The following is a 27,541-nucleotide window of genomic DNA, read 5'->3' as shown; positions in this document are numbered from 1 at the left end:
TCTGTATGTTTACTTACTATACCCAGTAGAAAGCAGCTCTTGGGGTTTTTGTTGTTAAGTGTAACTGTTTGATCCTTTCTGATACTCTGCTCTTCTCAGAGTCTCAATGATATCTTGTAACAATGAGTTTCACCTCAGGTTAATCAAGTTCTCTAGGAAAAGATGTTTGCCTTTATCAATTTTATATGTGTTGTCTTTTCAATTTCACTCAATGTCCACAAGAGTTGTTTTATTTCCCTTTTTCTACCATTCATTATTTTTTAAGCCTCTGTAGTGTCTTCCCTTCTTCATCTCCTGTCTAAAGCAGACATTTCCAAATGTCTCAGTTGCTTCTACTTGATTTGTAAGCTTTTAAGTATTTTTATTTCATTTTTGTACCCGTCCTCATTTTGCAATGTACTTTTTAAAGACACGAATTTGATGCATAATCCTGATCTGTAGGTTGGAAATGAGATATTACTTGTATAGTTCTGATGCTTTTGACTATTTTTGGTTTTATTTCATTTTTTATTTCATTTTCTCTGGTGATCCCATATGTACTGGAACGATTTCAGGGGAGTGTTCAGCACTATGCAGATTCTCACAACACCTCCCACAACTACATCTTCACTTACCTGAGCATCCTAGAAGTGCTTCAGTTAGCATTTGCCACTGTGCTTTCTTTGTTATTTACCAATGAAAGGGCAAACTGTATGTTTTCAAATCATTTTAGTGGGGTTTATTTTGGGCTTTTTTAAACGATCGAGGACATATATTTGTCAAATACAGGTGAAAGGCACTTGGAGGGGCTATTTCAGTAGTGTTCTGCTCATTGTAAAAACTCAATTGTCTGAAATGAAGCCCATGTTTCTTCCTGCAGAGAGATTTAAGTAATTGCAGTTGTAGTTGTACAGTTTAAGCTATTAAATAATCTTTTGAGGAGTTGCTCTTTAGATGCCTCAGCACCAAAGTTTAGCCTCTGCATTTTAAAACACCTTTAAGTCCCTTTTTCCAGAGTGCTTCCCAAACTTGAATTTATCTAGTTGTGGCTGACTTTCATCTGTGAAAATGCAGTTTGTCACAAGTATTGGAAAACAGATGTTCTCCCAAGTCAGAGGCTGCATCCATAACTGGTGGATTTTCATCATTCAGAGAGATTTTCTCAAACTTTTTCTCTCATTTAATACCTCTGTAAATGAAGATGTAGAAAAAGCCTCATGATTGATAGAAAAAGTCTAGGCTATGCTTAACTTTCAGACCTGATGTAGCAGCTTTTTGGCATGAAATTAGAGCTGAAAAATAGGAGTCCAGATTGCACACCTTTTTTCCTTTTTTTTTTTTTTGATCCCCAGATCTAAACGTCCAGTGCCAGTTTCAACCACAGCTCCCAGAATTGACTCTCCCAGGGCTGTAATTCCCCATCAGAAGGTAAGTGACGCGTTTCTCCTCAGCCAGAGTGAATACCATTTTTATCTACTGTGGTCAAGGTAAATATCTACTACAGGAAATAGTTTTTGCCAGCCCCAAATAATTAAACGTTGAATGAATGCACAGGCAGCAAAATTGCTGCAATGCAGGGTATTGGTGATCTTATTTTGCTGATTTCTTATTAGCAGGACCAAAGCATCCAGCTATCCTTTGATGTGATTTGGTCTAACCAATTCTGAGCAGCTGTTTTCATCTAGACTACAAGAAGCCACTAAAGCGTCTCAAAATATACATTTGCTTTTGTAGAAAGAGAACCATTAGAACAAGAGACCATTGGGGAGAGCCATTAGATTATGCCTCAGACTATTCAGATCCTGACTGCAACTGAAATGACACTGATTTGGAAAGAGGACGTGAGGGCATTTGAAAGCTTGCATCGTATAGTGTTCTTATCATAGGATTCAGAAGACCTGAGAATAAAAAATAAAGAGGATAGGTCAATTTAATGAATAACAGCAAGTGGCAGAGGAAATGGATGGCTTGGTCTCCACTGTCAAAGCACATAATCTTTCATAAAATAAATGTTCATTTTAGAATAAACACTGACTGTACCTGGCAACTCATCTTCTGTATCTTTAGAGACACTGAGGAGCAAGGGTACCTGAAAGATGGTGTATATATCCTTAGGCTCAGGCTCTGGGTAGGACATTTGTATTGCTGATGCATTTGATTAGATAAATGGGCGGGAGGTAAAGTTTCCATTGCTGCAACTTATCCCTTCTGTCAGTGCCAGTTTCATCCCTAGCATGCATATAAATAAAAAACACTGAAGATCAAAATACGTGGGGAATTAGATGATGTTCTACTGTTTTTGACAATTCCAGCTTCCATAGATCAATTTTAAGTAATTTTTATAAACACTATGCTTTCCAAATTCAGAGCACAGATGGTAACATCATCCCTAAAACTGCTGCAAATAGGTTCAAGGTAACAGAAGAGAATGCACCTGGGGGGAATAATTTTATTCAGTTTTATTTTGTGAAATTTTAAATTACCCTGACTGGCCATTTATTAGTTGAGACAGAAATAATGCTATTTCAGACTGGATCTTACAAACTTTTTGGGCAAGGGAAGATGAAATTAAGAATTTATCTTGCTCAGAGTTGTTTCTGCTTATATCATGATTTTATGAAAGTTATCTTGGAGGAAGTTATTGGAAGAGTCATCAAACACTACTGTGAAATTCCTAGGAAAACAAGCGATGGATCATTCTTTTTGGTTCAACTGGTATTTGCACCAGCAAAGTAATAGGGACGGGAAGGGGAAGGAGTTCTCATTTTCCCTCAAGAGCCACACAGAATGGTGTTAGTGTTCAAGGCAATGAGTAGATGTCTCATCAGAGTCACTCACCAACACAAGATTGACACCTACCTTTTGGGCTCTATAGCACCTGCACAGGTAGGAAAATTTTGTCTACTTCCTCCATAGGCACATAGAGCTTTTATATATTGAATTTTCACAACTCTTTCAAGTGCATTTCTTCCTTGGCAAGTGTCAATTTTAAAATTTCTGCCATAGGTCTTCAAAGCTGTTTACCACAGAAAACAATTTCCTCCCTCCATTATCTCCGGTATAGAAAAGTTAACTGTAGACACTGCAGGGATCCTAAAAGAGCCCTTGGCATGAAAGCCATAAAGACATTTTATATTTCCTATTCTAACCCTTCAGAGAGAGATGAGGACCAAAGGACTGAAGCCATTTTCAGAATTTGAGAATTCTGTGCAAGGTGCTCAGGAAAGGTTTATAGAAGCTGCTGAAGGCAGCCTGTTCTGAGCATGCTACAGGCAGTCCCAGCAGCTGGAAAAGAGAATTACTGGAACCTTTCTGGAGGAAAAGGGTGGCATCCCTGAGAAGGTATGGTGGGAAACAGGGTATCTAGCAGTATTCAGGGGGATCTTAGGTGTAGGGTCTTTCACCCAGGGGGAAGAGGCAGCAGTAGAGTGCTGGAGGGGGAGACCCTTTGCAGGTCAAGAGGAGGACACTTGTGTCACTCATCTATACCAGTGGACAACAGTAAGTTTTAAGTGAAGAAGAATCCTTTTCTGGGGGTTGTTTGGAAGGGAAAGAAGGCACTGAACCCTTAGTGAAGTCTCAAAATCCAGAATAAAAATAACTGATAGAAACAGTGTAATGCTGATGTTGCAGTAAGGTACCTTACAGTAAATACACTTTAAAACCAAGGTTTCTTTGCTTGTCCCTTTATTGTTTCTAGTAACAGTATCCCTGTAGAATGAAGAATTCTGTGACACACAGGCAGAAGTCACCTCCACACCTCTGCTTGACAGTGTTTAGACTGATGATTCACATGAAATGAATTTGATTGTATTTCTTAAAAATCAGCAAAAAACTGCATTGCAAGACAGTCATGACAGTGTCATCCTCATACAGCAAGAGAAGCTTTCCTCACCCTTCTCTGGTTAAGGTTAAGGCGTGGCAATGTTAGCTAAACAATCTGCATGTGTAACTTCAGTGTCTAGTTAAAACCATAAATCCTCTTGTATATTATTGCTGATCTGATTGCACCTTCCACTAATTTTCAAGCTTGCACTTCTTCTTTCATTGTTTTTTTGTTTTGTTTTAGGCAAACAAGTATACATTTCTTCAGAAAGATCAGTCATTCTTTCACAAAACTGATCAATGTTATAGATGATGCAGGTTCTGCAGCCATAAGTATGTAGACTATTATTGGAAATAAAGCTTGGTTGATTTTCAATTTCACTATATCTTTATCTGACATAAATCTCAAACTGGAAACAATTTTCATTTAGTTTAGTCAAATCTTTTTGATTTAGTGAAGTCTTTTGCACAGGTGGGGCATAGCTGGAAGAAAGGGTATAGTTAATGTTGAAAGTATTCAAATAACAATAAGAGTAAGCTTGAGTCCAAGGATTTAAACTAAGCCATCAATCAGTCAGTGAGTTCCTGCAGCTCTCCAGAGGGGACACAACACAAGTGAAGATTCAGCTCAGTGCAGTTCAAAACATTCCAGCTGGAGCTTTAGGGTTAAGCATGGCTTTAACATTTGTCCCTTTGCATGAAGGTACTGACAGCCTTGTTATTTTTAATAATATGGCTATGTGTTGTGCTTTTTGTGAAACACTACTGAACACACTTATTTTGGAGTCCCAGTGAGGATCTTGTCATACTTATGATTTGTTTCCTGCCAAATTTGGGAGCCTTTGTGTTTAAGAGAAAATAGATGGAGATGACTGACTTTTTAAGGAGAGTATAGGATGGAAGAGCTGGCTCAGCCAAAAGCAGTTTGATCATGTCTTTGAGCAGAGTCATTCAGTGCCATGGTGCCTCCATTCCCTTTTTTCTCTAAAAAATTTAAAGCAACGATTGCTTCTTGAGCATATTGGGTGGTCAAATTCACTGGTATACTGTTAAAATTGTTCTCCCAGAAGTGCAAGAGGTGAGTAATGACTGTAGGGTCACAGCAATAGATAAATAGAAAATGAGCTGTCAGAGGGAGAGGACCTGCAAAACTTGGTATTGTGTCTCCCAATATAAATTGGTTTCTCACTTCCCTGATACATAAGAAGGGACATTTGCCTTCCATAGAAACTGGATTTTTATAAACAAATAATATTTTGGAACAGAAATTGAGCTGATTCCTAGCTTCCTTCTATTTCAAAACGTTTGAGATTCCCCTACATTTATCAGTTTTAAGCTCATTCTCTGACATTATGCAGTTTTCCTCCCACAGTGAGCGTTTGCTGCACGATCCCAGAATCTCTGTGGAGGGAAGCCCATTGCTCAGTGTCAGAGCCTCCTCTTCTGGTCGGCTGGAGGGGTAGCATCAGACTCCCAGAGCTGGAAATGTCAGCTTGCTTTTCCAGCCAGTGAAACAGAATGGGATGAGAGATGGGGAACAGGGGAACATTTGTTACTGTTGGCTGCATTTCATGTGATGCAATGCTGAAAGCTCAGTGCTGCTGCTCAGTATTAGACATTTGCCCTTCACAGTCAGCAGCAGTTTCAGAAATTCCGCATTAATCTGGTTTTGATGCTGAACTGGAGAAAAAAAATAATTCTACAATATTCTCCCAGGAATAAGCTGAATCAGAGATATTTTTTTTTGTTAGTCACAAGAGGAAAGAGCTAAATACGCTGCTGATGGGGCAGTAATTCTTTAGATGAAATAGTACACCTGCTCCCTTAGACATGCCCTGTTTCATCCATTTCCCCCCTGCAACACAGGGAAAACAACTACTCTAAAACTATCAAAAATATGAACTCAAGATGGAGATTGCTAACTTGGCACTGCTGGGCTCTTAGAAATTCTAGTGCTGAGTTGCCAGTGTGCTGGTATTCCAGCTAGAAATTGTTTGAGGAGCAAAACTAGAACTCCATTTGTGCCAAAAGGGAGCCAAATCATCAGCCATCATTTTTTATGGCTATCCTATAATTTTCCCTCTGCCTACTGCTACTGTCCAGTAAATCCAAGACTATGAAAATGCATTAAGGTTAAGGAGATATGTGGCATTTATCTCACTAGCAGTTGAAACTGATACTTTACCATCAGCTCTCCTTGCTTGTCCTTTTATTTTGGAGTGTAGGGAGTAACCCACAGTTAACTAAAAGCCACAGAGTTTTCAGGGTCACAAACAAATATAACTCTGGCATATCCTTTTTATTCTGTTACTTCTGTGTTAACTTTTTATTTAATAATTGTTTTGTCTCTCTCTGCTGGCATGTAAAAATGGTTTGCCCAAGTGACAACTTAATTTTTGAATATGGCCTTGTGCATTCGTGCCTCTTTTTGAACACATTTTTAGAGAGAACGCCTGATTTCTGTTTATTTAATGATATCTGGAAGCTTTCAATAGGCCACTGAAAGGGATTGTTGCTTGCCATTTTCAGTGTCAGGGTATAATGACCTAAGTATCTATTGCAAATGTATTTATTTAAAAAGGCACAGTCCGAAAATGCTTTTAGGATTATCTGTTTCTACAGCCTCAGGCCATTATTAGTGCCAGCTAAAATCTCTTCCTGTTTATCACTAAGAAAAATTATCTCAGTTCATTTTATCTGCCTTACATTTTTGATTCAAAATGTCTTAAATGTGTTTAGTGTTATGATTATTTATATCCTTAGACCTTTAGGGTTTATTTCAATAAATTTCAATTAATCAAGCCATATTATCTTGATTTTTTTTTCAAATGTATGTTCCCTGAACTTATATATGCAATATAGAAAAATCCAAGAGGGCTGTATAAATATTTATTTTTCTAGTGAACCATAGATCAAAATGAGTAAATTACATTAATGATAACCAATACTATCAAAAGTATAGAAGTAGAGACCAGGTTATTCTCAGGCCTATATTTCATGCAAGGCTGTGGGGGAGCTGAGTGCAAGGTGTTAAAAATGGTGATTGAATTGCCACTGAATGGGGCAAAATGTCACTGCAGGCTACCACCTGCTCTTGAGCTGGCTTTTATTGAGGCCAGATTGTGGGTTCCATTTCTTCTTCAGGATGATGTCCCCTGCCTGTCCCTGTCCCCTGAGCTGGACTGCAGCAAGCAGCCAGCATTACTGGGCCTCTTAACTGTGAGCATTTTTCTTGTTTGATAAATCTTCTATTTTGGTTTCACTAAGGTTTGTTTTTAGTGAATCATTTATGAAACTGTGGTGTTGGACTGTGTTTCTCCAGGAGGAGTTTTTGGTAGATTTTTTCGAATCTGAACACCAGCACAGACTTCTATGGGTATAGGTATTGTAGGAGAGATTCCTTTGACTAAGACAGCACCTGCTGTCCTAGTTAGGAATATTATCTGGGACAGGACTGTAGGATCATACACACACCTCCATGCTCAAGCACACATTCCCTCAAGCGGAATTTATGCAGAAATGATCAGCATAGGAGCATCCTCTCTGTGGAGCAGTACCTGTTCTCGAGTCCTGTTGGTCTCTCTGCTAACCCTGCTGCATGGCCTGATCAGCATGACCCAGAGCCCAGGAAAGCAGTGCATAACCTCCATAACTTTGAGTGCAGTCATAGAAAACAGAGCAGTGTGGTTTAGAATAATTTTGTCTTTATAATAACGGCATTGACTTCTATGGTTGTACATGATCTGAAATTATTCTGACCTCAAGACATTTTTAAGATTTCTTAATTATCCTAGAAATTAATGGACAGTGTTGTCTTAATATAAAATTATTGCTGTGAGGTTGACTAGTATCAAATGCTTTCTCAATGTTAAGCTTTACTTGTTGATTTCAACTAAAATCCAGTAAAAAATGCCTGAGTTTGTTTTGCTTCCCTTATTTTGAAACAATGCATTTCTTTGAAAAATCTTCCCTGAAAGTTTGAATGCTTTGGCCCCAATCTGTTTATTGCTAGTTTATGACTATGTTTGAAGCATTAATTGCAGATATGTTATTTTTGCATGTGTTCTATGATTGCTCTTTTCTTTTTTGTCTTTTCTTGGCCTGCATGTTTGCTACTACAGGAACCTGCTTGGGAAATCAATGGCAACAGAACAACCTTCAGCCCTCTAACTAACACGGCGACTGGGCCTATGGGTAGTGTTTTAGCAACCAATGGAACATTTTCAGGCTACCTCAACCAGCAAGAGATCAGCTTTTCAAATAGCTCTTCCTACCTAAGGACTACCACAGTTAGATCTTCCATGTCCTCTCAGTCTGTGACTCCTGACATTTCACCTGCCAAGAGCACTCTAGGTTCCAAAGCAAGCCCTGCTTTGGCTGGTGGCAGTAGCCCTGCACACCAGCTGAGCCCTGCGAGGCAGTATAACAACCCCATTGGCCTTTACTCAGCAGAGACCCTGAGGGAAATGGCTGAGATGCATAAATTGAGTCTCAACCGAAGGGCTTCGGAAGGTGGACTTCCTAGAGGGTAGGTAACATGGTACCATCTTTAATTATGTCAATAAGTAATGAACTTGCTGAACAGTGAATGTAATGCTGCTTTACCCTGTTGTGCATTTCTCTGGCAATCATGATTAAGGTCTGGATCAATGATTAAATTTTCTAGTAGCCCCCAAAATATACCCACATTGCCGTTACAGAACAATGGTCTTTGGTATCTGAAGTGGAGCATGGATTGGCAATAGTCAGCAGGGCATGAGGGGGAGCACTAGGACTGAAGTAACTGCGATCATCTCAGGGTTGTGGCACTCAGCAGTTCTAACTAATGCATGGAGTCTCAGAGAACCAAGTATTGCTGTCAGACATCAGAGCAGCTGCTATAAACCACACCTGATCTTTGGTACTTGGCTAAAGAGAAATGGCTTTGACCAGCAAATCTGACACGCTCAGCTACTGGAGTGTCCTGCTGCAATTCCTCCCTTAATATGTTGGCTTTCCTATGCAAAATGAGTCAGAATTGCAATATTTTGAATCCTCTGGTTTGAAGACTGTCTGTCTTGCATCTATTAGCTTTAATGTTAACTTCGCTGTAACAAGGAATGATCTCCAAATAGTTTGATCCTTATTGTCAAGGTTTTCCATATTGTTGTATTGCAGATCATCTGTTTAATTAGTAGGTCTGTAAAATGGGGAGCTTGGCCTACAGTATATGAGAAAAAGCAGTGAGAATCAGGTTTTCCTAATTTTTTTGCCTTCATGTATAAATTGTCAAACAAATCTAATTTTTTAGTTTATTTGTGGTTTGGGGTTTTTTTTTTTAAATGAAGATGAATTTCTTGTTATGAGTATGTGGAAAAGTGTATTTTCAATACTAGGGACTTGGCTATATAAGGAAAACCAGAAAATTCCAGCAAGCCACTTGAGGTCTGATAGCAAATGCGTAACTTCAGGTACTTTATATCCCTTTGCAGAAGCTCTCTGCAAAAGTAAAACCAAGAGGTTTTAAGCTGTAGCAAAGTAGGGATATTTCTTCCTATTAAAAGAGCATGTACACCTGTTTTAGATGATTCAAGCAGTTTTAGATGATTCATTGCGACTCTCTTGAGCACTCAGCATTAACAATCCTAATTAACTTATCTGAGAAAATTCTATCCTCCCTTCTCATACTGGATAATTAAGTAAAGCAATTACCATTTAAAAGAAAATAATTTCAGTTAGTAAGCAAGATCAGCAAAATAAACCTCAAAATACTTCTCTCTTAATTCACAGTTTTCTGAAGAATACCAATTCTTGTCTTATTTCAATATGCAGAGCTTCCTGGGAGTATATCCTGATACCTTTTTCCCCACTATGTTCATATCCCTCCTGAATACCTGCAGGGGTGAGGGTGAAGGGGCTGAATTTTGGATGGCTCAGCATTGTGACTGTTTGTTATCAGAATTACAACAGAGCTGCATCCATCACTCACCAAAGTCAGTGTGAGCCTTTCTATTCAGTTTGAACTAGATTTTAGGGAGTTGCTGTCTATCTGCCTTTACCATCTGTAACACTGACAAACAAACAAGAAAATAAAAAAACCCTTATCCTGCAGCACAGGAACATTCTGAAAAGATGGAAAGAGCTCAGAAGCACTAAATAAATGTGTCTTGGAAGGTAACTTCTCTGAGATTTAGAGAACTGTACATCCCTATTGACATGCAGAGAAAATTCAGAGCTCAATAGTGCTGTCATTCCCATTCCCACTTGACAGTTATCCATGAAGTAAGAAGCATCTTGCCTCCTGCTCTGTGGAAAAAAACATGGAACCTGTAACTACCTTGGGACTTGGTGGCATCCATGATAATCTCAACCTCATAGTGGATATATGTGAACAAGGAAAGCACTGTGAGCACTGCAAAATCTGGCCTTTGTTGGGAACATTCTTACCATATAATACAACATGATTGTGATATTGTGGTGCTCCAAAACTGAATTCATTGTGCTTTCACAAACGTGCACTTAGCTGTATGGTAAAAGCTGGAAGGAAGTTCAAGCATGGGGAGTGATTTTAAGGTTCTGTGTCCTTTTCACCAAATGATTTAAACTTAATTGTGTGAATTGCTGTTACAGCTTTAGCTAAACCCTTTGGAAAATCCTATCAAGAAGCTGAAATTAATTTTGAGATTATTTCCTTGATCTGTGAAGAATAACAAAGCATCTGTTTCTCTGATACACTTTACATTAAAGCTTTATCACTCCGGCCCAAGGTGAAAAATAAGCCTGTTAGGAGTGTGGAACGTGATGTGCTGAAAGCTCTGGAGAGTATTAATAAATATGAACAGTGAGTCACAGTTTGTAACATGTGCATCTTTTTCATTCCAGTGTAAGTTATTTTTCACATTGTAGGTCAAGGGCAGTAAATACCTGTCCCACAAGTACGTGCCAGGTGGCTTGGGTTACTGGCTTCTTACTGTGTGACCTCTGCGAGCAGCAAGTTGGGTGTTTCAGACATGTCCCTATATAGAATCAAACTAAAATAATGCATGGCTTTGAACTGGGAGGAATTTTCTTATCTCATGCTAAACATAAGGAGAAGCAAAGCTATACTGTTTTTGAAGGAAGCTATAGGAGCCTCTTCACATCTCAAAAATCTTTACTGAGACGTAACTGCTGAGCTGTTCTTAGTTTGTGCACATAGTGTTTCTTTTATTTCAACATACTTTTATATTCCTCTAATTAAGGTGTATTTTAGGGGTTTGGTAGTTCTGCCTTTAAAATATTGTTTTATATGTAAGGTAGATGCCTGGATGAGTCAGAAAATGATACCATTGCACATAGTTTCATTGTAAATGAGTGCCCAGCTGTCCTGCATACACCTAAAATGGATATAGGATCACTGATGTGCTTACAGGCTGCAGCTTGTTCCTAATATATCTCTACCAGTTCCTGTAAGAGACTGATATATTTGGCTTAATGTAGGGTTTATAAAGCTAGAAGAATATTTTCAAATCTGAGAGTTTGACCAGTAGCTGCAGAGGATGATCTGTGATGGCTTTGCTATGGAAATGCAGAAATGCAAAGTCTTTACGGCAGCTTTGGCTCATTAGAGTGCTTTTGATCATGAAAAAGGCTGTTGGATGAGCCAAGGCTAAAGGATCATATGTTGGAAGAAGCAGTAATATCAAAGGTTCTGCAAGGAAAAAGCAGGAGGAGCCAAATCCACTTGGAATGTCACTCTTAACAGTGTAACTTTGCTGTCCAGTATTTTGTATCCATCCCAGATACAGAAATGTCACAGTAGCAAGCTGGAAGGCTCAGTGCCCACTTCTGTCAACAGCATTCCATGCAGCCAAGTAAGAAGAAAAGTTTATTAGCTGACCCTGCATCTCTCCCTCTTTATTTTGCACAAAATGTGATTAATTAGTCTTCAACCAAGAAAAGAACAGAATGTGGGTATTCTAAGCTTTGAAAAGAAAAAAGTTAAAATAAACATCATAGCCCATTACTGCGATTTGTGCAACCATCATAAAGAGTTATTAGGAAGACCGCCCTAGTCCAGACTGAGCCCACTCTGTTCTGCACTCCCAGCTTTAGCCTGTGTTATGCTGCTTTGGAATTACTGTGCAAGCACCATCACTGGTTTATGCAGAGGTGCAGGAATGGAGCATGAACATACCTTTTTTCCCTACTGTATACATACCAAATGGAATGAAATATCCTGCTGTGGATATCCCAGAAAGCATGTAATGCACGGCTTGCTTCGTTTCACGTGGAATAAATTAGGAATGACTATTCCAAAGTTAATTGGCTTACACCTCTCTTGGCATAATGTAGGTACAGTCATATATAGGCCAATACTTTGTTATATACAAAGGCATTTTCCTTAGTTTTAGATTTAAACATTTACCAGTATATTCTTTGGATCTTCTCCAGCATGTAAAAGACTTAAAAATCAATCTTGCAAAACCAACTCTGAGGGTGGCCTGAGGAGAACAGACTTCATCCCTGAATATTCAGTATCTAAGAGAAAAATGTAGTCTCTACCACTCATTTGCTATTTTCAGATGAGAACATACTCTGCAAATCCTCCTTTCTTCCCTCTGCTCCCCCCTCCCTACACTTTGGTAGTAGTACTTTTAAGGATGCACAGCAATAAAATCATGTTCAAGGGTCAGCCAAAATGCCATGGTACCCCACTAAGTCCTAGTGGATCAACTATAATCCCTGCATTTTTTCCTTTCTTAATCATGTTGGGGTTTTTAGGCATACATTTACCTTTTGTTCTTATTTGTAGATGGTCTGAAAAGAGCTGTAGTAATCTTTTGTAAATATCTTTTGCCCTTTGCAGTCTACAAAGTGTTGACTTTTTCTGTGTGGTTGGTTTTGATGTTGTTTGTTCTCTTTCTCTTCTTCTAGGTCATAACCAACACCGCTGCCAAGTTAGTATCACCTCTGTGTAGTGCCAGATATTTGTGTGACACTGTGTGTGTGAAGATGTGTTTTCTGGGGTAGCATGATCCCCTGCATTCCTGCTGTGTCTGCTTGCAAGTGCAAGTACTTTTTTAAACATCTGCTTGGTGTGGCAGGCGCCCTGCGCTGCCCCTGCTGTCCAGCAGTGCTCCCGCTTGGCATTTCTTGGTGATGCTCTAATGCTGTGAATGGAGCTGCCACCTGAGCCTGCTCAGTTCTTCTAAAAGCTTTCAGGTGGTTTTGCTTCTACTGGCAGGTTTTTCTTTAAGTTATCTTCATGCCTTCCGAGTTTGGTGAGCATTATCTGAGCCTTTTTTGGTGTGTTATTAGTAAAGTACTTTCAGCTTCAATGTTAAATTAATTTCCAAAGTCTGCTAAAATTTAAATTTAGGTTGGAGTAAGATATTGGTACAGAAAAAAATATACAAAGTGATTTACCTTGATAAATCTATTGCCCAAAAAAGATATAACTATTGATATGAAAATGTGATTGGTCTGCTTTATTTAGGAGAGTTCAGAGAGTCCTCAGTTTTGACCTTTAGTTTTTCTAAGGGCAGAGGATTGTCTCTAAACTCTCGCTTTTTGCCTCTGACCTGAGTGTTGTCCATAAATTGCTGGAGACTGGGTTAAATTGAATATAAAATAAATAATTCTAATAGTTAAATGTCAAATTTAAACTGACAGTACAAAGTTAGAAGTAGTGGAATACATGAAGTAATATTTAGTGCATATAATTTACAGTGATCTGGCATTCTCTGTTGGTTTCAATGAGGTGTGGGTGTGATGATGTAAATCCTTTGGAGTGAAAAACCCTAGCCAATTTACATTAATTATTCTGACAGGATTGTCTTAGAAAGCAGAAGTTACTTTATAGGGGTGTTTGTAATCTTACTTGCTTTGGGATTTATTTTTCCTAATCCTTTTCTAGCTTGGGAGAAAGATCCCATTCATTTGCAGAGCTGCAGCCTTACCTCTGGCACTTGTCCTAGAGCCCAGCACCCCTTACAAGCACTAATATCTTCTGTTTGCTTCCAGAGTTAGAAAAAGAACTCATCAGTTGGAAATCTGTATTTTTTTCTGTTATTTTTATGGTAATCCTGTTAACTTCAGTGGAAGTTTTGCCTTGGTGTGTGTAATGTGACTAAAACCTCTTGAAAGACATCACTAAAACTGTTTAAAGATCACAAGTGAAAGCCCAAATGACTCCTGCTGCTACCATGAGGGAAGTTTAGGCTGTTCTAACATTAGTAGCTTTGATTTCTATAACTGACTGTGGAAACCAATTGCTTAAAACATTATTCTTTAAAGGTGGCATATTTAACCTCTGTCTTTTCATTCACACAGTCTTCTCAGATCTTGGCTTTACAATCTCTTCAGTGCTTTCAACAGTGTGAAAGAAAGAGAACACTAAATTCAAGATCTTGAGGACCTATGTTTGTAATTACCATGTGATTGTTTAGGCTATTACAAAGAAAAGAGATATTGTTGTTGAAATCAGGCATGTGCATGCTCAGTACAGCGACCTGCATGTCTCTGCACATCACCCCTCAACAGATGATGTCAGTGTAATTATAGAATTGTCAGAGTTGATGAATAGTTAAAGAAGATGTATTTTAAATGTGAGAATGTCTTGGTAAAAAGACAGTTTTCACTTTTTGAGTGCATAATGCAGTTTCCAGTTCCCTCCCTTAAAATGTTGACATGTGCAGCTGAAGGCTGTGGCTGTAATGCAATGTGTGCACCTGTGTGTCTCTGGTCCTTGAGCATGTGGCTGTCAATGTTCTATCAAGGATTTGCAATGATATTTGACTGTCTCTCTCTGTCCATCTTCAGTCAGGGCATCCCACCAAACAAAAGGCTGAAAACATAGTGGAATCCCCTGGCTGGCTTCAGAGGTGGCACAGCACGTGTGATAATCTCCAGAAAATTAAGTCAGATTGCTACCAGCCTTACTTGATTTTACTTTTTCGTCCATGCTGGGATGAGGGTTCAGTTTTAACTCTCACCCTCTGGGGCTGCCCATGGTAAACAGGCACACTGTTGTTTGTGTAAAGAGGAAAACTTACTAATAGCCAATAAACTTACAGTTTAATGTCTTAAACTGAAAAGGAAAAGTGTTCCAATCAAATGGGATTAAATTTTTCAGTATGTCTTCTGCACGGGGAAATATATCCATTTCTAGCTTTTGGGTTCAGTTCTAAATGAAACATTTATGAAATATCTGTTATTTCACAAAGGAAAGAATTCCCAGTTTTGTCCAGTTTGGTGAGGGTATGGAATCTCTCCTCCTGGCATCCTTCTGCTGCTGGCAGGACAAGAACAGCAGACTAGAGATTCACCTGATCTCCCATAGGTTGAAGAAGAGCAGCTACCTCAGCTGAGGTTTAGCTTGTTCATTGGAACTCAGGGCACTGCTCAGTCCTAGCTCTAGGACTATGTACAACTCAGCCCTACAAGAAAACCAGCTGCTCTTTGGTTGCAGTCTGACATGAAACTGATTCATTCTGGTGTCATTCATTCACTTGCTTTTGGGGCTTAGTCAGCTATAAAATCTTTCCTCTTAAATGGAGTCACTGGAAACTAAGGCAACAACTCTTCCAACTGCAGTTGTCCAGTTGGTTGCAATGTAAGATATTTTGATCTGGGACTGAGCATTGATCATGCCATAGCAGCACTTGGGGCTGGCCATACAGAGATTTTGGGAAGATTTAGTCTTTTGTGAGGAAAGCCTTGCAGATTAAAAGGCGCAAGTATTAAATTTCACTGTGATTAATAACCCAGACAGAAAGTAGCAAAACCTTCCAAGTAATAGACGACCTGATATCTGTTCACTCCACTGCACTTTCTAGACCTTTGTAAGACTCTTCTGAAAACATGAATGGATGAAGGAAAAAAGTGGGAATTCTCTGCACTGTGTATGTACGTCCCATGGGCATGCATATATACAAACATGTGCATGTTTGTATACACTTAGATGTATACGTGCATGTAACAACAGAATTTTAGTATATGTAAGTATCACACAAAATACTTAAGGATTTTTTGTGATATTTTAATACAGTGACAGCTATTTCACCTTTTTTTTTCATTTGTATACATCATGAGCCAACCCAAAAATGACATCCATTAGCACAGCCATCTTTTTGCTGTGGCTTGGTGCTTATGTTGTTGGCTCTTCTCTGATGAGAACCTTTGCTGGTGAGATGCCATGAACAGATGTGCACGCTCCTCTCTTGGTGGTGCTTCCTTCACTTAACTTCACGCCTCTCTCCTTTCTTCCCCTCCCTTCCCCGTGGAACCTCACCCTTGCATAACCCAGCACGGACTTCACGGAGCGTTTCAACCCCAATGTCCTGAAGGACTCTGCCCTGTCTACACACAAACCCATTGAGGTGAAGGGCCTTGGCGGCAAGGCTACCATAATTCACGCGCAGTATAACACCCCGATCAGCATGTATTCCCAGGATGCTATCATGGATGCAATTGCAGGCCAGGCACAAGCCCAGGGTGGAGAATTTGCTGGGTAAGGTTATTTCCTTCTGTGGAATGCTCTTTCTCTGCATGATACTTGTAACATCCCTACCTGCATGACACATTTGCTCTTCTTGGACTCCTTCTTTTTTCCTGGGGTATAGTACACACATCCTAGATGGTGTTCGAAAGCACTTCCATGTTTTGAAGTTAAAAGGATGGATCAGTAGAAAATCATAGCATGGTTTGTTGTTGGAAGGGACCTTAAAGATCATCTAGTTCCAGTCCCCCTGCCATGGTCAGGGATACCTTAATTTAACCTAGCTTTTTTGGTATTCCTCCTAGAACTGGTAAGCCCCACAAAAATACCTCTAGTGCTCTGTATATGATATCGGATGGGTTTTCATTTTTGATGACTGTGATTTATGATAGCCACTATTATCTGCATAGCTCAGAAAGGACAAAAAAGGGGGGTGGAATTTTTATTGATACCTGAAGAATGCAAAATATTTATTTAGCACTGGCTACTGGTTTACTTTTCAGAACAGAGTGTTTTGCTGTATTTTTCCTTTCCCTAGTTTACATACAGTACATGTGTTTTACACATACCCTTTGGACTATGGCAAAATCCACTCTTTGATAACTCTGCTTTTCCAATGCATGTTTCTGGACATCTTACCTGATTAACTTATCTAGAGTTGTAATAACTTTACTGAAATTACATATGCAATAAATGTAGCAAGGTTTCTCTCTTACCATGTGTGCTTCTACCCAAAATAGAACTTGCCTTCCTTTGATATGACACCAATGTACAGGTATAGCAAGACACTTTAACGTAGTTTCTTTTCCATATGTTAGCTGCAGGCTTACTCAAAATGAGGATGATTTATGTATTTGCTTGTGCTCCCTTTTACTGGCCATTTTTCTCTTTTTTTATAATTATTTTTCTTTAACTTTTTGCATCAATATTGTTGCTCATCACAGCTCTCCCTCATGATGGATCACAAGCAACACCTTTAGCTGGCTTTGGCCATGACTCAGTGAATCTCCACAGGTGTTGAGTAGACTCATATTTCCAATTAGTGAAGTACAAAGAAATTCATTTGTGTTCTTTGTAAGGGTTCACATCCTTCATAAGCGTGGATTATATGAGACATTTTATGATACATTAGCACTTTCTTGAAATGCTGTAGCATTACATGATACAAATAGTAATGTTTTAAAAAAATACCTATTTAAATTATCAGATGATTATAAAGTCAATGCTGAATATATGGATCCTTTTCATTTTATGTTTTCTTCAGTTTCCTCTAATATTCTGAACTTTAATTTGCAGTGGAAACCAAGATGTTTTTTAGCTTGCTTAATCGATCGAGTCTGAGATAAGATTATGCTTAATGCAGAAGTATTTGTATGAGAATTTTTTAATATAAAAGCAGACCAAATTGTGTGCTGATTCATTTTGTCTCAATTATCAGCCTATAATTTGGTCTTGGTTCTTAATTAATCATCTTAGTCCTTTTCATTTGTGCACAAGTGTCTGTAGGATGGTAAGGACACTCAGACTGCACATCTAAAGGGCAGACAGCAGCTGGAAACAGTTTACTTGCTTTATCAGTGATGGACAGGCTTAAGATAAGAATTCGTTTTTCTAGTTTGACCATTTGAAATCAGTGATGATGTAACTTCATGAGATCAGAGTCAGGCTCTTGTCACTTAGAAAATAAGCCACTCTTAATGGATCACCATGGAAAACATCAAGGGAAGAACATAATTTTTCATACAGTGGTTACTCAGACTCCATGCTGAAACTTAAAGATAGAAAATTTTGAATGCCCTGATTTTATATCTTTTCCTATTCTATGGTTTTGGTTTTTTTTAATTGCTCATACTAAACCAAGAACCAAGAGTGAGTTGGCTGCAGTAAAACCATTTGGACAGTGCATTTTGAGTACATTTCTGTCAAACCACTTCTAAATTCCATTATGCAGTTCTAGCCAAATTTACAAGTCGCATAAAGACATAAATCTAGCACCTTTATCAGGAATAAGATCTGACAGTTAAAGTAGCAGAATCAATAATGTGATAGTACAAACTAAGGTCTTGTGTGTCCTCTACAATAAGTCAACTTCGCTGGCTATTTACCAGTCTACATGAACTTGTTTGTTGGGATGTGGGGTTTTTACCTCTTAGAGCTTTTTTAAAATAGCTGGAATCAGTGTAATATCTGATGTCAGAATATTTTTTTGTATGTCTACAGGGGTAGAAGACTGCAGTGTTCCTAAGTTTCTACTTAATAGCTACTTAATTTAAATCTGGATAATGACTCCAGGGAGTTATTCACATAGTAAACCATAGTTTATAATGAACTCCAAAAAATAAAATTCCATTGCTACTTATTCAGAGAGGTTTGACTGTCTTTAAAGCTTGTTTTAATGTTAAGAATGTGTGACTTAAATGATGATGAAAAAAAGGAAAATCATTTTTATTGACTCCTACTAGAATACCTTAAGGTCTAGAATGAAAACCTCCAACAGCTCTAACCCATTTGGGAAGAGGGTTTTTTTTTTTCAGTGGCATCAATTTAAAGCAATATGCTTAAAGATGCATGATATTTCTGCACATCCACACCCAGATGGAAAGAAATTAAATTACAGAGAGGTATAACAGAGGTATTAACATAGTTATGTGCATCTTTAGGCTGTCTGTAAGAATCAACTGTCACATTTAGGTTTATGAAATGCTCATAATCAGTGGTGCACTATATTTTACACTTCTATGTTGAATGGCTCATATGTCCTAGTTACTCATCCACAATATAATTATGATTTAAAAAAAAGAAAAAAGCCTGCTGAATTAAAGACAGAGTTGGAAATACTCCAATGCATTGCATTAATTTAGTTCAATTTATATGAGCATGTTTCACTCTGCTGGGGAGGTTAATTCACCAAGCTCCATTTCCTGCCTTAATCATCTACCATACGGATATTAATATGTCGTATTAATGCCACACATTGCTACTGTGAAATTTGTGGTCCAGCCTCCAGCTCCAGTTTTTTAACAATGCTTGAGTTAATGGCATATCTATACATAAACCTTTAAACTGCTTTTTTGTATATTGGTCATGATATAAAAAGAAAGCATTTCAGCTAGAGGATTTAAAGAGAGGAATTTGAACTTTCTGGGGCATGCACACAGCTGTTGCCACAGTGGTCCATGGTTGAAATCAGCAGCACTGTCTATCCCTATCCAGTGGTTTATTATCCACTCTACAGCTGGGAAATTTCCTGTCACATACAGCAGGTTTTCAAACTTCAGCAAGATTAAAAAATCATCGTGGGGATACGACGTTAAATGTTGGCCCAAATCAGGCAGTCACCTATGGCAGTCATACAGGGCCAGGTTCTGGGCATGAAGCACCCTGAAGCACCTCTGGGGACTTGAAAACAGGGTCATCTTTTGGGGAGCATTAACATGACAGAATAGCATAGCCAAGTGTCAGAAGCAGCAGCAGAAAAGTCCCGAGGGTGTTACTGACTTACTGTTGGTATTACAGAGAATCTCTTTTCCATGCAAAGACTTCTTTGCAGAAGGCAGAACTCACTACTGCAATTTCTTTCCTGCCTCAGCAAGCCCTTCAGCCATATGTGATGGGCCAGAAGAGGAGGACTACTGCTTTCTCTCCACTCTTCCATCTGAAGAAGGCTATGTCCATTGTTGCATACAGGAGCAACACTAATGGAAGCCACTGATGGCACAGCCTTCCCAAAATAAACAAGTCTGCATTCTGCCTTCTGTACCTGCTAGTGTTTGCATATTGTAAAGATTGTGGTCTAGGAAACATGAGCTAAAATAGGAGCTGGAAAATGCTGCTTCCTCCTACAGGCCATCTTTCACACTTGAGAGACTTTTTTACATAACTTGTATATTTTGTGGCAGAGCTTAAACTGAAGATTCAAGGTTTTTTTCTAAATTTACCTTTCAAAGCTGAGTTCCACCCCACAGCTGATTGTGCTGAAACACACAAAAAAACTTGACTGTGGTTTGTACTTTGGTGGCTCCTCAAGAAAGTGAGAAGTTTGCATATATGAGGGTTATGAAGAACATAAATATATGCTATTATGTGTAAATCCATCAAACCAGTGTGTATTAGTGCTGAAGGAGTGTGTCAGCTGGGAAATACTGATATTTAAAGCACTACCTGGTACACATTTTTCATCACACTGTATGCTATTGCTGTATGTAGGATGTCAGACATACTTCCTAGCTTTTTCTTGACTCCTCTCAGGCTTTCAAATCACAGACCCAACTTCTTTGTAGATTTTCTCTGTACAGTGGTATCTCAGAGAGCACTTACTTCGAGCCTGAACCAAGGTAGAAACTGTTGGAGCAAGTGGCCCTTAACTTTTAACAGAAATGTTTCTCAGTTCTCATGAAGTTGAGCTTGCTGCTTGCAAAGGTCTTTATGGAATAGCATAAAGCTGTTACAATAAATCACTTGCTTCAAAAATAGACCTTGTATTTAGGGCAACCATGGAGCCAAGTTGCTCCAAGCACACATCATCCCCTCAGTGTATATTTCTGCAGCTCTGTTAATAGTTAATTTTAATTCTGCTATGCAGAAGTTATTTTCACTGGGGGGAAAAAAAAAAGCTATTGAGTTACTAAGCCTGTTTCTAGTCTACATCATAAATCAAAGAGAGGTTACCTCACTTGTGCTACAGACCTGTGTAGCTTTGATTTTAGGTGTGCACACTGGGTATGTCACTTTGCAAGATGATTAAGCATGTTTTAAGTCCCTGAGATACATTCTGTCATTAAAGATTTCAGATACTACTTATATGTGCAAGTCTTGGGTACAAGTCTAGACTTCTTGTGCTTCACATATTTAGTAGACAATGAATCCAGACTATGGCAGATGGAAGTTTAATTCAGTTTGAAAAAGAATCATGTCTAGAAAAAGCTGTAAAAGCCTACTACATTATTTTTATAATGAAATACGGGGTTTGTTTCTAATTGCAACCTTAAGGTACACTGGCCCAACACTGTAATTTAAAGACATAACATAGAACAGTACCAATATGAAGTCATTTTTACAAGAAATAATATGGAATAAAAATTGTCAGAGAAATAAATGTTTTTGCCTGGCCTACTCTCCTTTATCACTACAGATTATTCTAACCACTGTAAGCTTGTGTGCCTGCACTGGCTGAGGAATCATGAACAGGTATTTCCAAGCAGATTTGAATGATAACAGGCCCTTTCAGAGATAGAATGAGCCATAACATAAAATTGATCCATGTATCTTTTTAAGAAGTGATCATTTCAAAGCCATGTTGGGGATGGCTGGGCGAGAAACTGAGACCAGAGAGCTGCTTCCAACGTTTCCCTTTCTGAATTGCAGTGCCCTCCCTATTAAGGATACTCACGTGGACAGTGCCTCTCCGGTGTATCAGGCTGTGCTTAAAACTCAGAACAAGCCTGAGGATGAGAGCGAGGACTGGAGCCGCCGCTCTGCCAACCTGCAGTCCAAGTCCTTTCGTATCCTTGCCCAGATGACTGGAACTGAGTACAGTAAGTTGAATGACAAAACATCCCCCTCATCCTGATTTTAGATTCATGTTTTTCCTTGCTGCCCTGGTATTGGCCACTGATATTCAGGGAAGACTCATGTCCAGGCTCATGTAGTTGTCAGCAAGGGTGAAGATCCTGGATGTAACTTGAGGGAATTCAGAAATCAAAGTGAGCGATCTCACCTTAACGCTTTATGAAGAAAATTCTTTGATCTGCCAGAGGTCTCACCATAAAAGTATAATAGATTGTACAGTAAACGAGCATTTGGGACCCCATAGTTATTCCTACTTACAAATCAAGTCTCTGCAGTACAGTCTTTGGGTTTCCTACAGCCTAGACATACAGAGCTGTCCATTCTTTAGACAAAAATGATAAACAAGTAACAGTCATTTGTACAGTAACACTTATAGAAGTGACTTCTGGAGGTCAAAAAAACCCGTAGATCACCATTTGTATGGAATCTATGGCTCTATCAGCCCTGTATGTCTAAACGTAGATCTGACACGAATGTCACGGAGCTGTAACTTTGTTACTTGTTGCCTATGGAAATGTTGTTATGGTTACCTGGTACTAACCTCACAGGTGGTTTCTGATGTAGAGAGAAGGAAGGTCAGGGCCTTTTCCTGCATCAGGGGGAAATACTGAGTATTTCCTCCCCCATTAATCTGCTGCTGCTGTCTCTCCTGCTTTGTACAAAACAGCAGGACCTCTCTGTAGAATCATTGCCTACAGCTGTGAAACATTGCTAGTAATGAATGGGAAAGTAGTTGTAATAGCTACTTTCCTGCTGACATCCTCCTTCCTGTCCCTAGGGAACCGCTCCTCTTCATGATGTTCTTACAAATTCCACTGCTGCAAAGTCAACATGAATGCACCTTTAGATATGCTTTTGATATGTTTCTAAAGAATTTATAATACCATAAAGCCAATTCATTTCTTTCTGTTTTTTAACTGAAACATTTTTTTCTACAGTGCAAGATCCAGATGAAGAAGCTCTGAGGAGGTCAAGGTAGGCAACTCCCTGTGAAAAATTCAGCTTTATCCTTCCTTATAACCCAATAATGTTTTAAAGTGGCATTAATATGAACTTCCTTTATTATATTTTTGTCCTAAATTATTCTAATACATTTACTTAAAAAATCACTAAAATTAAAACGCTGATATTGAGAGGCATTTGAATGAGAAGGATAACAAATTAGCATGCTTTTAGGAAAAACAGTGCAAATTTCCTGATGTGTGTGATCAAATCTGAAAGCTCTCTGCTCATGCAACTTTCCTGTACTTTTCTGGATGTGTGAATGTGATGAGTTCCAAGCCCTGTGTAACTACTTGACTGTGTAAGTGGATAAAAATATATAATGTTGTGATGGCACTGAAATTTGTGAGCAATTTATTTGGATGACCCTCTGACTGACATTTGATTTTCCTTAAATGATACAGTAAAGGAATTGTTTCCATACATACCCATAATCATTAGCTTATGTTTTGTTTGGAATAAATATGACCTAAATTTGTAGAATATGGAAGCACAGGACTGCTTTTGCTAATGGATAAATGTATTTGTTTCATGGGATGAATCAAAAAACGTTGAAAAAGTGGATATGTTCAGAGATATAATATGGAATTAAAGATTTATCATCATCCTGCATAGCCAGGAAACAGATGTATTAAAGATTCTTATTGAGCTTAAAAACTGCAGTTGAATCAGGAGCATCCTGCATGCAAGCCTTACTTTCTGTTTGCATACTTCAAATCCCTGTTTCACATTAGCTGCTCTAGGCCGCAGGCTGGGTTTGTGATGTGTTTGGTACTCAATCCACCTCCTCTTCTTTTTCTGGTTTTTTTTTTTTTTACTGCCATGTGGCTTCTTTAAAGGTTCTGAGCTTTTGATCACAGTGCAGGTTACAAATGTTGAATCAGTGAGAAAGATACCTGCTATCTTCCCTGTGAGAATACAAGAATGCTTTCAGTTGGTGTCTGCTATAAACCTTCCCCTGCAGTTCACCCAAGTTCATGGCTGGGTGCCCGAACATCAGGCTTGACGTTACAGCCCTCAGGGATTTATTTTTTCCCTCAAATGTGCAAGCCTAATTCTCATTACATGTATTGTGCATTATCTGTTTTGATGTAATAGCACACATCCAAATCTTTATTATGATGGGATTTAAAGCAGTGTGCTGAACTTAACAGTGCCACATTCATATCTGAGGGTAATATGTTGTTTTTAAGAAATAATCTCTCTAGGTGTAGTCTGTGGCTTTGGAAAATAAAAAATAGTGGAAACTTTACATGGTATATGTTGACAATAATTATCTGGTAACACATCAACACATGTAAATTGCACAATCTAGCCAGTGTAACTTCAAGCACATGACTGTGTACACTGTGCTTTTCACATTTTCTTTAGGTATCACTGTGTTATCCTTTTCTTTCCCAAGGACAGTGCTGGTTATGTTTAGGCACATCTGAACAGGTTTAAGGTATGCATTGATAGTAGAGGCATAAGGGAGCATATATAGGTGCTTACACAGGGACAGTGCAACTGGTGTGAGCTCTGGTGCCAGGAATGAAGTGGGGTCTCCTTCCTACCCCACTGACAGTGCTGGCACCATCTGAGTGCTTGATACCCACCTCAAACATTGGACACAGTCCACTGGAGATTTGGCAGCAGGGCCCTGGTTGTGCAGGCATCTGTCATTGTGGCCTCAGGCAGGCTGTGAGTGATCTCTCTCTGGTGCTTTCTCTTGTCTCTTTGTGTCATCTCCTCAGTGTAGCCAGCAGGAATTGCATGGTATGGTGATCAAGTTTCTTCCAAACACTTGGGAGTGGGGGGAGGAAAGATGTGGCTTATTCTTGGCAGAACTGTTTTACATAAAAATAGTCACGTTTAGATTGCTGCTTCCAACTTCATGACATATGTTCCGAAGAAAACCCATAAACTTGGGAATTTTTGGGTGGCAGAAAATTCCTTTCAGTCAGTATTAATGAGTGTGTTGCATGATTGTCCTTTGCTCATGCTACTGCTGTTTTGAAGGCATGCATGAGTATAACTTGCTATGAAAACTTTTCATTGCTGGTGTGACAATTGTTATGGAATATTTTCTGGAGAGATGGGATCCATTTCAAGCCAAACAGATGTTTCTGAATACCTTTTCCTTGAATGGAGGGGTAATATCTTGAAAGCACTAAGGGAGTTCTTAAATTACATGTCAGACCCACTGGAGCTAGTGTATTCTGGTATAGCTGGAAAAAACGCCATCAGGAAGTTTCAGCTAGGAATACTTTATGTCTCTTAATTACCGAAAAGCATAAAAAATAGTTTGAGAAGTCCTACATCAAGACTCTGTTAGGACTATTACTTGCATGGCACTGTGTTATTAAGAACAAAAGATTCAGAAATATCAGTGAATTTGTTGGCATTTACTCTGTTTATTGTTTTGTGCTTTCCTCAGCCCGAGGAGTAAAACCAGCCCAGTCTGCTCCTTTCTGTTTGACTGGTTTCACTCTTGAGTTCCACTGTATTAACACAATTAATTGTCTTGTGTTTTGAGTGTAAATAATGAGGAAAATGACCTTGTTTGCAATGACTGCAAAAAGTTTTGTAAATAATGAGAACATTTCATTTTTCATTCTGTTTGCTATACTTCTCCTTGACTGTGCTATCATCGCACATCCTCCTTCTTCCCCTTTTTATATACAAAAGCTGAATTTAAACTATAGAGGATCTAAAAAAGTTTAAATCCTTAGAGGTGCTGAACATGGCTCGAGCAACCCAGTCTGCAGTCAGGGGTGGCAGGAGGTGGCCAGTACTTCACAGGACTCTGCTTTGAAAATCCTGTTGTTCTGCTTTGTGACACAAATGACCAGAAATACCTATGCAAATGTCAACACTAATACTCACTAATTCTGAGGAAGCTACAGAAAAGTACTGCTGAAACCTGGCATTGATGGTCCTTGCAGGAAGGACAGCAGGTTATATATGGGCTGACCTAGGTCTTACAGAATGGAAGATATTTGCATTCATTTTGCACTTGTATGAGTTAATTTTCACTGACTGCTCAGTTGTGTGAGAGGGAGGGAAAAGCCAAGAGAAACTGCTGGGAGGAAAACAATGGGATTACACTGCATTTCTAGCAAAAGCAGCCCTGTAATACCAAGCACAAGTCAAAGAATAAGAAGTTATATCAAGTTACTTCTCAGAAATACACAACTGCAAAACCTTTTATGCATGGTCCAAAAAGCATCACCCAGCCTTCACTGTGCTGATTTGAAAGCTGAGGAAAAAATCCAAATAAATTGCCATTGCCCTCATTGTAAGGCAGGGGAGTGGTAGCCATGGTCCCTAACCCCTTTCTTTCTCCCTCCTTTCTTTCTTCTGTGTATGTGTGTCTCTCTCTGTCTCTGTCTCTCTCTGTCTCTCTCTCTCTCTTTCTTCATGCCACAGGGAGAGGTTTGAAACGGAACGTAACAGCCCACGCTTTGCCAAATTGCGCAACTGGCATCACGGCCTGTCCGCGCAGCTCCTTAATGTTAAAAGCTAAAGGCCCCCAGTCAGAGGGCAAACCCGAGAGAGTTACAGGAACACATTAACTGCTGCCCTGAGTTAGAGCCTGAGCGTGTCACTCGTGCAAACATGTACTGCCAGGCAGTAGGTTTCTGGTTTTAGCCTGTTAGCCATTCACTGTCACCAAAAGTGAAATCATGATACAACCCAGGTCATGTTCTTCATGATAAAGTAGTTTAGGTTTTTTTTCCCTTTACTGTCTTAAACTTCAGTACACAGCAAAGCATCACTATTGTAGTCTCCTGACTTTAATTCTAGAAGAAAATGAGAGGGAAGTTATTGACAGTATTTCTTTAGGAGGAAGAAGAATGAGACTTTCACTGAGTTTTACTGATGTAAAGATAATGAAGTAGGAGAAAGAAAGTTGAAAAGGAAACTGATTGGCCTAGACTTTGCTAAATGTATAATACACTTAGTTTGCATAGTTGAACGATGCTGTTTGAAATAAGATATTAGCAATGTGAAGTTGTATTTCAATGTATTATACTGGCAGAAGTCATTTACTGAAACCATTGCTGTAAGTTTTGGGTTGGCAACTTTAATTTATCATTATATAAAAGTGAGAGATAGCTGGGATTGCTCAGGATCTGCAAGGAAATGACATTTTGCTAGAGGTGATTTAGGAGTGAGAAGAATATATCATACTGCTGGTGCACTGAAGCTTTTAAAAGCATCTTGTAAGTTTTAAGGAATATGTTGCCCATTATGTATTGCTCTTGCTTTGACTCACATTTTTTTCTGTATATAGCAGCATGCTTTATCTGAAATAAAAGGTTTTAAAACTAAAATAATTATGTGCCTGTTTTACACAGTACTTTATTCTGTTTTAAAACAATAACTGCTTCAACTGATTATTGAAAAAAGGAGAACTTTTCTTTCCCAAATACAAAATTTGGTTAAAAAGCTTTCCATTATTAGCTATAATTCTTATTGACCTTTAAGTTGTCTGAATTGGAATAAACCTGACAAAGCAGTTGTCTTAGGTACCTTTATCTGGTAGCAGTAATTCCAATCAAAGGGATTAGTGCATGAGATCAGATTGAAACTGTTACACTTTTTGCTGCTTCCAGATTTGTTTTAGCAGTCCATACAAGAACCAAGTTCATTCAAACTCCCATTTTTTTCTGTTTTATAGAAATAAGGAAAAGCTACTGTTCATGGAGAATTTTGCATGAATCA

General features: G+C 38.8%; 1 protein-coding gene across 13 annotated transcripts in view; it reads left to right on the top strand.

The window, feature by feature from the left end:
* The window catches only part of LDB3 (LIM domain binding 3), a 116,286-nt gene that overhangs the window by 50,113 nt on the left and 38,632 nt on the right, over nucleotides 1-27,541 (top strand). For 8 of the 13 annotated variants that reach the window (XM_048311939.1, XM_048311938.1, XM_048311946.1 and 5 more), the window contains 4 exons: nucleotides 1,332-1,407; nucleotides 7,926-8,332; nucleotides 21,629-21,798; nucleotides 22,771-22,807. In XM_048311939.1, the coding sequence (XP_048167896.1) occupies nucleotides 1,332-1,407; nucleotides 7,926-8,332; nucleotides 21,629-21,798; nucleotides 22,771-22,807 (690 nt within the window). Of the gene's footprint in view, nucleotides 1-1,331; nucleotides 1,408-7,925; nucleotides 8,333-12,699; nucleotides 12,723-16,072; nucleotides 16,277-21,628; nucleotides 21,799-22,770; nucleotides 22,808-26,242; nucleotides 27,154-27,541 lie in introns of those variants that run through there. The other 5 variants (XM_048311948.1, XM_048311951.1, XM_048311943.1 and 2 more) reach the window with 3 other exon arrangements.

The sequence above is a fragment of the Corvus hawaiiensis genome, chromosome 8 (genome assembly GCF_020740725.1).
Source record: "Corvus hawaiiensis isolate bCorHaw1 chromosome 8, bCorHaw1.pri.cur, whole genome shotgun sequence".
Classification (NCBI taxonomy): Eukaryota; Metazoa; Chordata; class Aves; order Passeriformes; family Corvidae; genus Corvus; species Corvus hawaiiensis.
This window is presented reverse-complemented; position numbering and strand designations above follow the sequence as displayed.